This window comes from Argentina silus (assembly GCF_951799395.1).
Source record: "Argentina silus genome assembly, chromosome: Y".
NCBI classification, from domain to species: domain Eukaryota; kingdom Metazoa; phylum Chordata; class Actinopteri; order Argentiniformes; family Argentinidae; genus Argentina; species Argentina silus.
Genome location: NC_139654.1, coordinates 30,756,296 through 30,772,306, shown reverse-complemented (window position 1 = coordinate 30,772,306; position 16,011 = coordinate 30,756,296). Strand labels below are relative to the sequence as shown.

The 16,011-nt window shown below is 43.8% G+C and overlaps 1 protein-coding gene across 1 annotated transcript in view; it reads left to right on the top strand.

The window, feature by feature from the left end:
- LOC310824243 (zinc finger protein neuro-d4-like) overlaps nt 1-16,011 on the top strand; it is a gene marked incomplete at its 3' end in the record, with an annotated part of 128,091 nt that overhangs the window by 45,707 nt on the left and 66,373 nt on the right. The window contains exons 4-6 of the mRNA XM_083697077.1: nt 7,658-7,765; nt 8,361-8,488; nt 13,306-13,395. Coding sequence (XP_083553203.1) covers nt 7,658-7,765; nt 8,361-8,488; nt 13,306-13,395 — 326 coding nt within the window. The remainder of the gene's footprint in view (nt 1-7,657; nt 7,766-8,360; nt 8,489-13,305; nt 13,396-16,011) is intronic.

The following is a 16,011-nucleotide window of genomic DNA, read 5'->3' as shown; positions in this document are numbered from 1 at the left end:
CTTCCCACAATAAGTTGGTGGAATTTTGGCCCATTCCTCCTGACAGAACTTCTGTAACTGAGTCAGGTTTGTAGGCCTCCTTGCTCACACACGCTTCAGTTCTGCCCACAAATTGTCTACAGCAGTGGTTCTCAACCGGTGGGGCGCGAGTAGGCTACAGGATGGGAGGAAAAAAAAAAAAAAAGAAGAAAAACACGAAAAATCACGGACTCACTGGCTATTAGTAGACCTACAAAGGAGATGCAACAGATTCCCCCCCATGTCGAAATGCAAGTGGTTGGACTATTATAACACACAAACAAATCAACCACACAGTTTCATTTCAAATCTACCAATACAGGGGGTAGTATTTTGAGCCTGTGACGCAACGTCACGTAAGTGCTACTATATAAGCGTCCGCACACGCGTCGTAGCTCCATTCACTCTAGTCTAGTCTCTTGCCAAGTTCGCTTGTGCCAACTCTCGTTAGTCTATCTGTTAGTGATGGGCAAATGAAGCTTTTGTGAAGCACTGAACCACTTGTGCCAATTGTTTCGAAAATGGGTTCATTACTCGAAGCTTCAGTTACAGTGACCTCTCCTGGCGAAGTGCAAGGCTGCAGTCAAATTAGGCAGGCTAGTTGGTGGACAGGAGGCTTTTAATTACACGCACGCACGCACGCACGAACACACACACCTCAATGAGCAGTGTTAGAGAAACTACTTTACTTTTGTAGAAAAGATCTTTTGTTCTGAAGCATCTTTGCTTTGATCAACCTTGGATTTAAAGTATTGTAACGACCCTGTGAAAGGCCCGTTAGCAATTCCGCCAAGGGAGTTACCGCTCTTGGTGTTGTGGCTAGCGCGGCCGGTTTGTAAGCGAAAGATTGCGAGTTCGATACCCGCTTAAGGCAAGCTGCTCTACCACGCCGTTCGCTACAGCATCTTTGCTTTGATGAAATTCTTTGATGCACACACACACTAAGACTGAATATCATGTTCTATTTACAAATAAAGATTGATGAATGTGTGTATTGTGTTATTGAGGAGAGAGTGCTGGGGAAAATATGGCATAGGTTGGGTGTGTTTGTGTAACTATGGCAGGGGGTGATTATGTGGGATGGGGAACACTCAAAGATTACAAGAAGAACACTCAGAGAATACAAACGCAATACCAACAACTCAACAGCAACAACGCACCTACTACGACAATCCACAAATTGTGCATTGTTTAGAGCGGTTATAAAGTGTTGAGGCACTCAAATTCAAAACTGTCGCAACCTTTCACCTGTCAGAATCGAGACGAGGCAGTGCCAGTGAATCACCTGATTGGACCGCGAACCAGTCAGGTGATTCATTCAGGCAACGAAGCAGTTGCTGCTTCGGACGTCATATGTCACGTGATTTTTTTCGCACCAAAGCAAGCTTCGAAGCAGTGCTTCGATAAAATTGTTGGTCAGTGTTTGAAGCACGTATCGAAGCTTCAGTGTCAAACTGCCATCACTACTATCTGTTATCAATCTCGATATCGATTTACTTAGGCCTAGACTTCAAAACCCAAACAGTCTTTTTAAAGACTAGCCCCACAAACAGTCTTTTTAAAGATTATCCCCATCTCAGCCCTAGCCAGTAATTTTTTTAACTGCTAGGCGTGCACTTAGCTAACTAGCTAGCAACTTTTTCACCGTGTTGCAACACAACTATACGACCCACGCGACTAAGACACACACACACTCACCCACTCACAAAGGACTACAATTGTTAAGTCTTAAAATAAAATCTGCATTGCCTGCAAAATCGTTATTGTGTACTGTTGTATTAAAGATCGTGCCTAAGTCCCGACTGATTAGCCCCCGATACTAGTCTCTCAACATAGCCACACACGCACACATCGTTACATCATAGCCTAAACTTTATTGAAAACACAACTAATCCACATCCAAATTATTTCAAAACCAACAAAAATTGAGAGATTTCTAGTGAGGACCAACAAGGAAACCGACGCACCACCAGCTGCAAAAAAGCTTCAAAGGTACGATGAATGAAATACCGCAAATACCGCAATCATGCACAAATCAAGGATGATTTGAGGCTATGTTTATCAGACATTGCGCCAAGAATTGAGGATCTTTGCAAGGCAAAGCAGGCTCAGGTCTCACATTAACATCGGCAACCTGCAAGCTTCTGTAAAAATGCAGATGATATGCCTACTATTAGGCCTAGTAATAATAACAATAATAAAGCATAAATTCATATCAGAGGTCTGGTGCCAATTCCCAATTATAGCAGTAGCCTAGTAATGATAATAGGCCTACTGATGATAATGATAATAATAATAATAACAACAACAATAAAGCATGTAACCTCATATAATTACATAGCAATAGCCTAGTAATGATAATAGGCCTACCACTACTCATAATAATAATAATACCTGCAAGCTCACATTAGAAGTCTGGTGCTACTGCCAATTATAACAATAGCCTAGTAATGATAATAGGCCTACCTACCGCTACTGATGATGATGATAATAATAATAATAATGATAATAATAATAATAATAATAATAATAATAATAGTGTGGGCCTAACAATAATAGCCTAGCCTAGGGCTATCTATCTATCTATCTATCTATCTATGCAAGGTGGTGTAGTGGGGGTGGCGCCGGGAAGGGGGGGGGGGGTGGCGCCGGGAGGAGGGGGGGCCCCAACTGCAATGAACCAGCTTTGGGGGGGCCCAGCTTGCAAAAGGTTGAGAACCCCTGGTCTACAGCATTGAGGTCAGGGTTTTGTGATGGCCACTCCAATACCTTGACTTTGTTGTTCTTAAGCCATTTTGCCACAACTTTGGAAGTATGCTTGGGGTCATTGTCCATTTGGAAGACCCATTTACGACCAAGCTTTAACTTCCTGGCTGATGTCTTGAGATGTTGCTTCAATATATCCACATAATTTTCCTTCCTCATGATGCCATCTATTTTCTGAAGTGCACCAGTCCCTCCTGCAAAGCACCCCCACAACATGATGCTGCCACCCCCGTGCTTCACGGTTGGGATGGTGTTCTTTGGCTTGCAAGCCTCCCCCTTTTTCCTCCAAACATAACGATGGTCATTATGGCCAAACAGTTACATTTTTATTTCATCAGACCAGAATACATTTCTCCAAAAAGTAAGATCTTTGTCCCCATGTGCAGTCGCAAACCATAGTCCGTTTTTTTTATGGCGGTTTTGGAGCAGTGGCTTCTTCCTTGCTGAGCGGCCTTTCAGGTTATGTCAATATAAGACTCATTTTACTGTGGAAATAGATACTTTTGTACCTGTTTCCTCCAGCATCTTCACAAGGTCCTTTGCTGTTGTTCTGGGATTGATTTGCACTTTTCGCGCCAAAGTATGTTCATCTCTAGGAGACAGAACGCGTCTCCTTCCTGAGTGGTATGACGGCTGCGTGGTCCCATGATTCAAGATTCAAGATTCAAGATGGTTTTATTGTCATACGCACAACAATTACAGAGCAATCGCTGGCAATGAAATTCTTAAGTCTTGGGCTCCTCCAACAGTGCAATAAGAAGTGTAAATAATAAAAATAAAAGAAACAACAACAATAACAATAATTACCTAAATACAAAACTAAATAAATGTAAATGTAAAATGTAAAAAGTGAAATGTAAACAGACGTTTTTATCCAGATGTCGACTGGTATAAAGTGGCATTTTATAAAGTGGCATGTTATAAAGTGGCATAGTTAAAGTGTCATTGTGGTGAGCTAAGTAGCTCAGGAGTTCAACAGTCTTATTGCCTGTGGGATGAAACTGTCCCTGAGTCTGGTGGTGTGAGACCGGATGCTGCGGTAGCGTCTGCCAGACGGGAGCAGCTGAAACAGTTTGTTGCTGGGGTGATGAGGGTCTTTAATAATCCGGTTAGTCTTCTTCCTGCAGCGCTGAGTGTAGAGGTCCTCCATGGATGGCAGCTCCGTCCTGGTAATGTGCTGGGCAGCTTTCACCACCCTCTGTAATGTCTTACGGTTGAGGGCGGAGCAACTGCCGTACCAGGCGGTGATGCAGCCAGTCAGGATACTCTCTATGGTGCACCTGTAGAAGTTGCAGAGTATCCTGGAGTCCATGTTGAACCTCCGCAGCCTGCGGAGGAAGAAGAGCCGCTGTCTTGCCGTCTTTGTGATGGCGTCGGTGTGGTGAGTCCAGGTCAGGTCCTCGCAGATGTGGACCCCGAGGAACTTGAAGCTGCTGACTCTCTCTACTGCCGTCCCGTTGATGGTGATAGGGGCGTGCCCGGCTCCCTGCCGCTTCCTGTAGTCCACAATCAGCTCCTTAGTTTTGCTGAGATTGAGCTGGAGGTTGTTGTCCTGGCACCAAGATGTCAGGGCTCTCACCTCCTCTCTGTACGCCGTCTCGTCGCCGTCGGTGATCAGGCCGATGACGGTCGTGTCGTCAGCAAACTTGATGATGGTGTTGGAGCTGTGTGTGGCCACGCAGTCATGTGTGAACAGGGAGTAGAGGAGAGGGCTGAGCACGCAGCCCTGGGGTGCGCCGGTGTTGAGAGTCAGGGTGGATGATGTGGCGCCTCCTATCCGCACTGCCTGGGGTCTGCCCGTCAGGAAGCTCAGGATCCAGTCACAAAGCGTGGTGTTGAGCCCGAGGTCCCTGAGCTTCACAGCGAGCTTGGAGGGCACAATGGTATTGAATGCTGAACTATAGTCAATGAACAGCATTCTCACATATGTGTTCCTCTGGTCCAGGTGGGAGAGGGCAGTGTGGAGGGCGAGGGCGATGGCGTCGTCTGTGGACCTGTTTGCCCTGTATGCAAACTGCATGGGGTCCAGTGAGTCAGGGAGGGAGGAGGTGATGAATGATTTGACTAACCGCTCAAAGCACTTCATGACGATGGAAGTGAGTGCTACTGGTCGGTAGTCGTTGAGGCAGGATGTTTTTGACTTCTTTGGGATGGGGATGATGGTGGACTTTTTGAGACATGTGGGGACCACCGACTGGAGCAGTGACAGGTTGAAAATGTCTGTAAACACACCTGCCAGCTGATCTGCACACACCCTGAGAGCCCGGCCAGGTATGCCATCCGGTCCAGGGGCCTTGTGTGGATTAATCCTTTTGAAGGATTTGCACACATCTGCCCTTGTTATTGCTAGTGTGCAGGGGTCCTGGTCCATCTGTACTTCCTCAGCCGGAGAGTAGCTCTCAAAACGTGCGAAGTAGATGTTAAGGTCATCTGGAAGAGATGGAGACACTTCCTCAGTCACACTCGTAGTCCCTTTAAAGTCTGTAATTGTTCTGAGTCCGGTCCACATGTGCCTTGAGTTGGAGCCCTCAAAGTTGGACTCCATTCTGTCCTTGTATTGTCTCTTAGCAATGTTAATAGCTTTCCTGAGTGCATACCTGGAATTGCTGTACTCCTCCAAATCACCTGAGTTGTAGGCGGCAGTCCGTGCCTTAAGTTTGGCTCGGACTTCTCCATTAACCCAGGGCTTCTGATTGGGAAATGTCCGTACAGTAATCCGCGGCACGACGTCATCAATGCATTTGCCAATGTAGCAAATCACCGAGTCCGTGTGTGTGTTTAAATTGTCGTCCTTAAACACATCCCACTCCGTAGTGCTGAAACAGTCCCGTAATGCGGAGTCTGATTGGTCAGACCAACGTTGAATGGTCCGCGTCACCGGCCTGTCACGTTTGAGTATCTGCCTGTAGGAAGGCAGAAGCAGTACTGAGCTGTGGTCAGATTTGCCGAATGGGGGTCGTAGGAGGGCCTTATATCCGTCGCGGAAGGGAGAGTAAACATGGTCGAGCGTGTTTGCGCCTCGCGTAGGAAAGCTGATGTGCTGGCGGTATCTCGGCAGGACTTTCCTCAAGTTGGCTTTATTAAAATCCCCAGCCACAATGAAAGCAGCCTCGGGCCGTGAGGTCTCCGTCCTGTCGATAACTCCATACAGCTCGTGCAGCGCTTGGTTGGTATCAGCGTCTGGTGGTATATAGACAGCTGTAAGCACAACCGATGTAAACTCCCTGGGCGAATAATAAGGTCGACATCCGATCATGAGGTGCTCTAAATTGGGAGAACAGTCCGATGAAAGTATCTCCACGTCTGAGCACCACTTGTTATTCACCATGAAGCAGACACCTCCCCCCTTGCTCTTCCCCGATGTCATTGTCCTATCCTGGCGGTGAATGGAGAATCCGTGTGGAACAATGGCGCAATCTGGGGCCGAAGGGTCGAGCCAAGTCTCCGTGAAAACCATAACGTTACAGTTCTTAATGTCCCGTTGAAACGCCATCCTGCTCCGGAGTTCATCCAGCTTGTTGTCCAGTGACTGGACGTTCGCCAGAAGAATACTGGGGAGAGGAGGCCGGTTCTCACGTTTCCTCAGCCTGACCAGCACTCCAGCCCGCGAGCCTCGCTTCCTCCGTCTCCTCCATTGTCCAGGTGAAGCAGCAGGTAGCCAGGGTAGATTGCCATTGTTTGCGGGTGGTGGTGAAAAAGTGTTTTCCACCGACGATTTAATGCGCAGAAGTTTTTCTCTATCATATCGTATGATAGGGCTCGCTTTGGCCGTTCGCCTGTTACCGAGAGTTAGGCGTAAATATAAAAATAAACTAGCAAGATAAGTTAAAACAATAAAAAGGTGAGGAGGAGCGTGAGACACGGCAGCCTTCCTCGGCGCCATCTTGCGTGTGCATGGTGTTTATACTTGCGTACTATTGTTTGTACAGATGAACGTGGTACCTTCAGGCATTTGGAAATTGCTCCCAAGGATGAACCAGACTTGTGGAAGTCCACAAATTTTTTTCTGAGGTCTTGGCTGATTTCTTTTGATTTTCCCGCGATGTCAAGCAAAGTTTGAGTTTGACGGTAGGCCTTAAAATACATCCACAGGTACACCTCCAATTGACTCAAATTATGTCAATTAGCCTATCAGAAGCTTCTAAAGCCATGACATAATTTTCTGGAATTTTCCAAGCTGTTTAAAGGCACAATCAACTTAGTGTATGTAAACTTCTGACCCACTGGAATTGTGATATAGTGAATTATAAGTGAAATAATCTGTCTGTAAACAATTGTTGGAAAAATTACTTGTCATGCACAAAGTAGATGTCCTAACCAACTTGCCAAAACTATAGTTTGTTAACATGAAATCTGTGGAGTGGTTAAAAAATTAGTTTTAATGACTTCAACCTAAGTGTATGTAAACTTCTGACTTCAACTGTAGCTTGCAGACATTGCCACTCCTGGGTCTTCTAGCTATTCTCCCCTCTCCAGCCTATTGCCCCCTTTGTAGCTCTGCCCCCTCCCCTTTCTGTCGCCACCAGAGAGGTGTTTCCCTATCTTTCTCTCCCCCTCTCCCTCCCACCCTCCCCCTCTCCCTCTCTCTTCCCTCCTCATTCTCTCTGCTTCTCTCTCTCTCAAAAACACTGATACTACACAGAGAAAGAGAGAGAGAGCACGCAGTATACTGTATGTCTGCATATTTTTACACAAAAAACAAAGCTGGTGCACTATGATGTCAAATTAAATGGTTCCTTGTATCTAAAGTAAATAAAGAATAACCATATTGACAGAGTGAATTATAACCAGATATGAGATACATACAGTAATATTGGCTATATTATATGTCTCATGTTTCACATGTCTTTGGGGTTCTTTATTATTCCCCCAGGTTTGGCCCCAGGACAGCTGTATACCTACCCCGCTCGCTGCTGGCGCAAGAAGAGACGGCTAAACATCCTGGAGGACCCAAGGCTAGGACCCATTGAGTTTAAGATCGGTAAGAAACAAAAGGATATGTTAGTGGGCTTGGTGGTTACATAGCAGCCCGTCTCTGTACAGTAGGTCAGCTTTAGGCTGCATCGCAATACTTGAAACTGGTCCCCTCTCCTTTATTTACACTGAGTTGAAAACATTGGCAAGGTGAAGGCAATATGGTGGATGGCTACCAGGAATTTGCTGACATCTGACAATCTGGGATTAAAACAACAACAAAGCGGTCACCCTGCCACTTTTTGGGTAAACAACTGAGGGATGGAGCTTGGGAAATGTAACCATTCTCAAATTCATAGACAGAGCTATGGATGCAAGGACTGACCATCCATGAGATAAAAAAAAATATATAGTGTTAACCATTTATACAGTGCTTGTTTACAATTACAGTGTTTACAAACACAGGTATATAAAACATGCTTATATTTTGGATTCTGATGGGGTAATTATTATTCAAGAATCAATGGCTATATTATTAATTGAAAAGTAAAAAAAATGTATGTACCCCAATCCCAGATGTCCCCTTTAATCTATCTGGGGAAGATGAGAGCTATGGGAGTTTTAAAGTGTTACAAGAGTGTGTGTGTGTGTGTGTGTTCCAGACTATGAGGCGTCTCTGAAGAAGGAGGGGGGTATCCCCGAGGGTCCAGTGCTGGAGTCGCTGCTGAGTGGAGAAATGTTGGACAAGAAGGTGGAAACCAAGGAGGAGGAGCATATGAGCGAGTGTCAGGTGAGCAGTGCTGTAAATCACTCAGGTACATGTGGTGGAATACCACGTTAAAAATACTTTGAAATCAAATGCCAAAGACTAGAGCTGATGGTTTATCCAGAGACTTTTATTCACAAGTAATAAAAGTGAACACGTTTGCAAAGGAGTTACTGTTATCATTTCAGTCCGCCATTTTATACTTTCAAATATAGGTTACCTCCCTCATATGCAAATCATTTCTACTTCCTGGCTGCATCCACCAATAACATTCGGTTCCTACATCTCGTCATGGCCTGGTTTCCCCTCCCATTTCTAAAGACAGTTCTCACGTTACTTCATATTGATGATGAGCTCATTGTGTTTATTACTGTGATTCTGGTGCCTGGCACGGTTGACCTTATCTTCACCTACCAATCGCAGTGTTTATTAGGGTTTTAATAAATCTTCACTCCCTCTCTCCCTTATCCTGTTTTTCTCACGGAATAAGTGTATCTGGTTTCCATAATCTGCTCTCAGCTTCTTTGTCCTTTCCACTTGGAATGTTCACAACTGGTTAAATTTATATCCGCTTCTCTTTTCTGTTTACCATATCCTGCTTTCTCATGCCCTGGTCATCTGCTTTCTCCAAACTTTGCTCCCTCCTTGTAACCTTTAAAACCTCTTCACTACTCTCCCCTCACAAATCAACCACTGGCCATCCTGGTCTTAATCCTCTCTCTACCTTTCCTTTGTGGAATTAGGAATCTTTATTTTCTATAGAAATGTACCAAATACACATGCAATTGCACTTTTGAGTTTGAATCTAGCTACCAATGAGTTTGGTCTCTCTTGACACTTTAATGACACTTTCAGGCCCTCTGCCCTTTCCTCTGCTTCACAATGGCTCTCTTAACTGTGAAGTGTTTATTTTTTATTTTTTATCTCTTACTCTATAATTTTACCAAATCTCTCCCCCTCTCTACCTTGCTCCCCTTCTTTCTTTCTCTCCTCCCTTGTTTTCTCTCCCTCCCTTCTTCTCTGTGCCCTGTGTGGTAGTATCAGTGTCTCTAGTTGGCAATGACACAGTCCCCTGCAGCGATTACACGTCCCCACTGACAGAATCTCCCACCCCAAGTGTGTTTTACAGAGAAATTGTGTGTGTGTAACCAGAGGGAGAGCGATGATAAGGATTGTTGTGTGTGTGTGTGTGTCTTTTTTCTTCTTCAAGCGTACTCTCAGAGATCAGTGTGTTGTGGTATTATACACATGCGGAATATGATGTGATTTTTGAGATTTTCCAGTTAAATGTTCGAGTAGTTGCCTTTCTTGCCTGATAGTAGCACTATGTTTGCTAGGTCGTTTTGGTTGATGTTTGTGTAAAAAGGAGGTAGACCACCTGTACTGGTCTACATAACAGAATGATGTTCCTGGTACTGGTCAGTCTGATACACTCCCTCTCTCTACTATTCTTAGCTCTCAGTTTTTTCCCCCCAATCATGATCTGGTCTCTATTTAAAGGGACTGGGATTGGTACATTTTTTTTTTTACTTTTAAATGAATGATATACTGTATATAGCCATTAATTCTTGAAAAATATAACTTATAAACACCTCATGACTTTAGTTTAACTACCACATCAGAACCCAACATATAAGCTTGTTTGACTTATTGTAAACAGACACTGTCAAAGGCTTCAAAACATTGTTAAAATTATCATTTTAATCTCATGGATGGTCAGTCCTTGCATCCATAGCTCCGTCTATGTAACCATTCTCTATTTGAGAATGGTTATATTTCTCCAGCGCCATCCCTCGGCCGTTTACCAAAAAAAGTGTTAAGGTGAACGTGTTAAGGTGTTGTTTGAATCCCATATTGGCCCTTTAACCATAGGCCTACTTGTCTCTTACATGAACTTGTCTGTCTGATGTACTGGTATCTCCTATATGAACTGGTCTCTGTAGCTCCATCTGAGCTGCTTGCGATGCCCCTCCTGTTCTGCCCTGCCCTCTGTTTACAACCCGACTTGCACACATTGCACAAAATGAGTTAGCTGAAGATGTTTTGCAATGCCATCATTTCACAGATGACCAGTGTGCATTCTATTCCCTGTCCATTTCAAGCACCTCCTCAACTGTGTCAGTAGAATGGTGCTGACTATTGAGCTGGTCAAATTCACCGGATAAATAACCGCCCCCCAGCCCCACTTGCGTTACGGTTCGCCATCGGACTCTCCATTCATGCAGACTCTGACTTAGTGACATTAGTCTCTGATGTACTTGTATCTCCTATATGAACTGTTCTGTCTGATGTACTAGTATCTCCTACAGTATATAAACTGGTTAATTTGATGACTGGTATCTCCTATATTAAAGGTGCAATATGTAGCTTTTTCCCCTTGAAAATGTCACTAAATAACCATGCTGAATCGTTACTTATGATGCATTGGCAGTCATAGGCAGTCAGTTCGTGCACCTGCCAAGAGCCTGGCCTTCTACCTGAATCCCTTTTCCAAAATGTTTGGGACGTTTCTGGGTGCCTACCATTTGCTGTGGGTGTGTAACCTGCAACTTGCTCATTGGCTACTGCCTGAGCTGCAAGCAAGCATTTGTCAGTGCTGGAAGCCGACCTAAGCAACGGAAACAAGTTTCTAACATGTATTCAGATTTCCTGTTTGACATTATAGCCTTGTCTGAGTTTTGTTTGGGGAATGAGGGGATTTGTTTGTAACTTCAGGTTTAGCAGGAGAAGTTTGTACTGTGACTAGCCAATCACGCAACCGAGTGTGCCCCCTCGTCCTCGGTGACAGACACGGCTTCACAGCACGGAGCTGGCAGGTAGTTTCGGGAGATAATGGGGCTTGGTAATGGCATAGTGTAGGGTGTCCGTGACAGGGTTTTCTGTCACAGTATGAATGCACAGTTGCTGGTAAATCACTCGTTTCATGTGAAATGTGAGTTGGCTGGTTCATTTCCGTTTTCATGTTTTTGCAAACATTTCCAAACTAAATAAAGACTGAATTTCAACCACACAGGTCCTTTGCTAGTTTCAAGGTCATGTAACTAACACATTCGCTGAATAAAAAAATGTGTGATTGACAGATTCAATGTTTCAGTTATAAATAGTTTGCATTGAGCAAGGGGAGGGAGAGAAGAGGAGTCACTATTCTGAATTGTCATTGTGATTCCCATTGCAGTTTAAAGAAGGCACAATCCTGCATATGGTGCCTTTAACTGGTCCGTCTGATGTACTGGTGTCTCCTACAGTATACAGTGCCCTGCATAAGTAATGTGACAGTGAAGCATTTTTCTTATTATGACTCTGCACTGCAGAAGTTTAAATCAACCAACCACTATGAGGTTAAAGTAGAGATTGTCAGCTTGTATTTGATGGTATTTGTGTACATATTGGTTTCACCATTCAGAAATTACAACACTTTTTATGCATAGTCCCTCTATTTTAGGGTACCCAAAAGTAATGGGACAATTGGCTTGACAGGTGTTTCTGGTAAGTCAGTTGTGTTCTGTCACATCATTTGTGCAGTCATAAGAGAGCTGTCAATGTCTAGTATTGATTCTAAGCTTTGCATTCGCCTTTGGAGTCTGCTATTGGTGTCACTGAAAATCAAGGAAGTCATTATTAGGCTGAAAAATCTGAAAGAAAAAAAAATCTGAAACATAGCCAAAAACATAGAAAAAAAGCACTGGTGAGCTCAGCAATCGCAAACATGCTGGTAGGCCAAGGAAGACATCCACAATGGATGACTGAAGAATGCTCACCATGATTAAGAAAAACCCCAAAACAACTTCCTCATAGATCAGGAACACTCTCCAACAGGTAGGCGTCAATGTGTCAGAGATTGCTATCCGCAGAATACGTCACCGGCCAAACTACCCTCAAAAAGGATGGTCAGGTTACAGTTTGCTAAAAAGTGCCTAAAAAGCCTGCAGAGGTCTGGAAAAGGGTTGTGTGGACAGATAAGATGAATATTATCATGTACCAGAGTGATTGCAAGAGGAATGTTTGGAGAAAAAAGGATCTGCTCAAGATTTACAGCATACCACCTCATCTGTGAAACATGGTGCAGGGGGTGTTAGGTTTGGGCATGTACAGTGCCTATAGAAAGTCATCATACTCTGTGAAATCTTTACCTTTTGTCACATTACACCCTGGAAATTAAAATGAATCAAATCTAACTTTTTTGAGCTGTATGTATACATTATAACCCTCATCATCAAAGTGAAAATAAAAAATGTAAAAATTCTGGACAATTATTAAAAATGAATTAGTGAAATACCTGGTTTGGTCAAGTGATCAGCCCCTTAGAGTATACCATTATAAACTTGCTCAGGTGCAACCAATCAACTTCCAGATCAAACACCAGGCTAATTGCCCCCCACCTGACATCAATTGTCGTGGTTTTGATTACTTCAGAATAAAACCAGCTGTTTCTTGAGGATTCCACTACTTCACCATGGTTGGAAAAGTACTTTCAAAAGGCCTCTGGGATAAAGTTGTAGGAAGGCACAAGTTAGGTGAAGGCTACAAAAAGATTTCGAAGGCTTTAGCTACCCCTCTGTCCTATTACTTTTGGGTACCCTAAAATAGGGAGACTATGCATAGAAAAGTGGTGTAATTTCTGAATGGTGAAACCAATATGTACACAAATACCATAAAATAAAAGCGGAGCATATCTTCTTTAACCTCATAGTAATTGTTTGATTTCAAATCCAAATTTGAAGTGTTGGAGTGTAGAGCCGAAAGAAGAACAAATGCTTCACTGTCCCATGGCACTGTATAAACTGGTTTGTTTGATGGCTGGTATCTCCTGAATGAACTAGTCTCTGTGTTTGCTCCTTCAGAAGCTGCTGGTTGGTGATTTCACCCATGAACTGGATGTGGAGGAGATGGAGGATGACGTCCCCAAACGCAAGAACCGCAACAAAGGACGGGTGAGACAAACACCCCGGGAACACTGACACCTGATTCACTGTGGAAGGCTGTTTTACATCAAACTCTTATCCTCTTTACCAGTACTGTACCAAAATCATAGTGAGGCCAAAACAAAGTATTTACTCTAGATGGAAACTTAACATTCAAGGTCTAAAACCCTACTCTTTTTTCCTTTTCACACTTGTCGGGGTATTACTGTATATTGTTATCCAACTAGAAAGGAGAGTAAGTTCTGCCCTAGAGAACCACCACTAATGAAGAGCAAGTGTAAAAAAGAGAATAGAAAGAAAGAGAACTTAAGAGGGTTGTTACTCAACTTGTCTCTCAACTGATCTCTCACTGAGTTACACAGCCACAAGCGTTCACCGATTCAGTTCACTGTTAATTTCAGGTAGCTACTTTTTCTACCACTGCAAGTTATGCAAACTCAGCTGATTAGCCTCTCTGATGGCGACATCAATTTCCTGTCCTATGGTACTGTGTGAGTGCAGGCCATGGCAGCTCGTTAATACCTCCATGTTAGCCTCCTCCTTTCCTCCCCTCTGCTATGGGGCAGCCAATAGTACAGTAGCAACCTTACACCAACACTGAAGAAGCCATCACATTTACTCTTAAAATCATAAACAGACACACATTGATATCTCATGGGTTACTGTATTGAATCATAGATCAGCGTCTTCTCACAGCCACTGTATCTATGACACAATGCCTGTTATACTTATACGGGCATTTAGCGATTGAGACCCCCAAAAATTACCAAATGTGATCGGATCCCATTAGAAACACTGCGGGCGAAATTCTGTTGAGTCTGAGAAAGCTCCTCCCCCAACCAGTAATTTAATTTTGAACATCAACAGTGCACACACTTGACTGCTCAATAGCCATTGAACAAGCTATGTTTGACAGACTCTGGGGTGGAGCGTGTGCACGTGCAGAGCAAGAGTCTAGACAGACTAATCATGGATGGACTCTAAACAACTCTCATTAGATGATGGCAAAACAGTTCTCTCCATTTTGTGCAAATCCTCTTTGTAAGTGTTTACGCAAAGCTCAAATACCTGTGTTGTTAATTGGAGCCCAAACATCCCTGCGAGGTGTCATCATGTGAGGTGAAGAGGTGAAAAAAAGACAGGATAGGGATAAAGAACTGTACATGTATTTCCCTAACAAACTTTATAGCATTACGTTATACAGTATCTGACTCCAAAATATATAATATGATTAATAATGAATTTGTTCATCCGTGCGTGACAGACACTTATACCTGAGTCTAGGCTACAGACCAGAATGACAATATGCTTTTGCCATGCAAGAGTGGAAGAAATCGTAAAGTTTGCAGTACACGGTGCAATACTTAAAGTCTGATGACTATCTACACTAACAAATAACATGAATGTGAAAACCTGGTCACGAGTATGTCGTGCTTTTTAGCAGAACCATTAGCACACAATATTACATTGAGGCAAATAGGACGAATGAGATTAACGGATTAATACAAAATAACCAATTTAATAGTTCAAGGAAACATAAAAAATAAATGAGAACAAACTGTTGTAAACAAATTTAAGTTTCACCATTAGTCTAAAGCTATACGTGTCCTAGTGTGATGTAGGTAGGGGGAAGATAGAATAGAGGAGGACCCTAGGAGACACTACACTATGCAAGTCACACCTCACGGGGCGATCACAGCGGAGGCCACTGGCCGGTTCTCCCCCAGGGGAAATAAAGAAGGAGGAAATATGAAAGAAACGAAGCGTGGCTTGCTTGTATGGAAACTTCCCACTCCCTGCATGGACTTTCTGGACCTTATCCTAATCAATGAACATTCCAAGACAACAGCGTGGGCTGGCTGATGCAAGAGTATCAGGACTCAACTGCGTCCTGGTAAGTGACCGCATCTCCTTCGCAGGTACACACACCTATGTAACTGAGTTGAGATGGTAAACTCACTCCTGAAGTTCAAATACCTCCACCCGCACTGTCGAATTGCTGGCTTTTTGATAGCGCGGCTGGTTAACATCGGGTATTTGAGGAGATGTTACGTGTGTTGGCAAGTCAGAGGTCGCAAGTTCGAGACTCGGTTGGAGCAACTCAAATTGCTGGGCTACTGTTTGCAACAACGTGATATTTGCAACAACTTTACACCATACAGTTCAAGTCTCATGTTTATGTCACACTGAGGGAAGAGTTAACAAGCTAATGGCTAGGCTAGGTAGACCTTACACGGAACCGGAACAGGTGGACTAGCAGACTAGATCGTAACAATTGGGGGCTCGTCCAGGAGTGATTGATCGATGTTGGTGCATTTGTGGCGCTAAAGTGGCCGATCCCCTTGGTGTTGTTTAGCGCGTGTGATCGTTGTTGTGTTGGGTTTTGTGTACGAGATCAGTATATCAATATGGCTTCTTTTGATGTGGGGGCGTTTTGCGCCCAGGGAATCGAGCGAGAAGGTCTGTGGCAGCGGATGAAATCAGAGATACAGCAGGTGGTTGAAGTGTTACAAGTGAAGTAGAATTGCCGGCAACCGACTAAAAGAAAAAGGAAATGATTGAGATATTTTTGGGAGAACTGAAAGAGTGTGCCAAATCCTACCATACAATGCTGAATGATGCAGA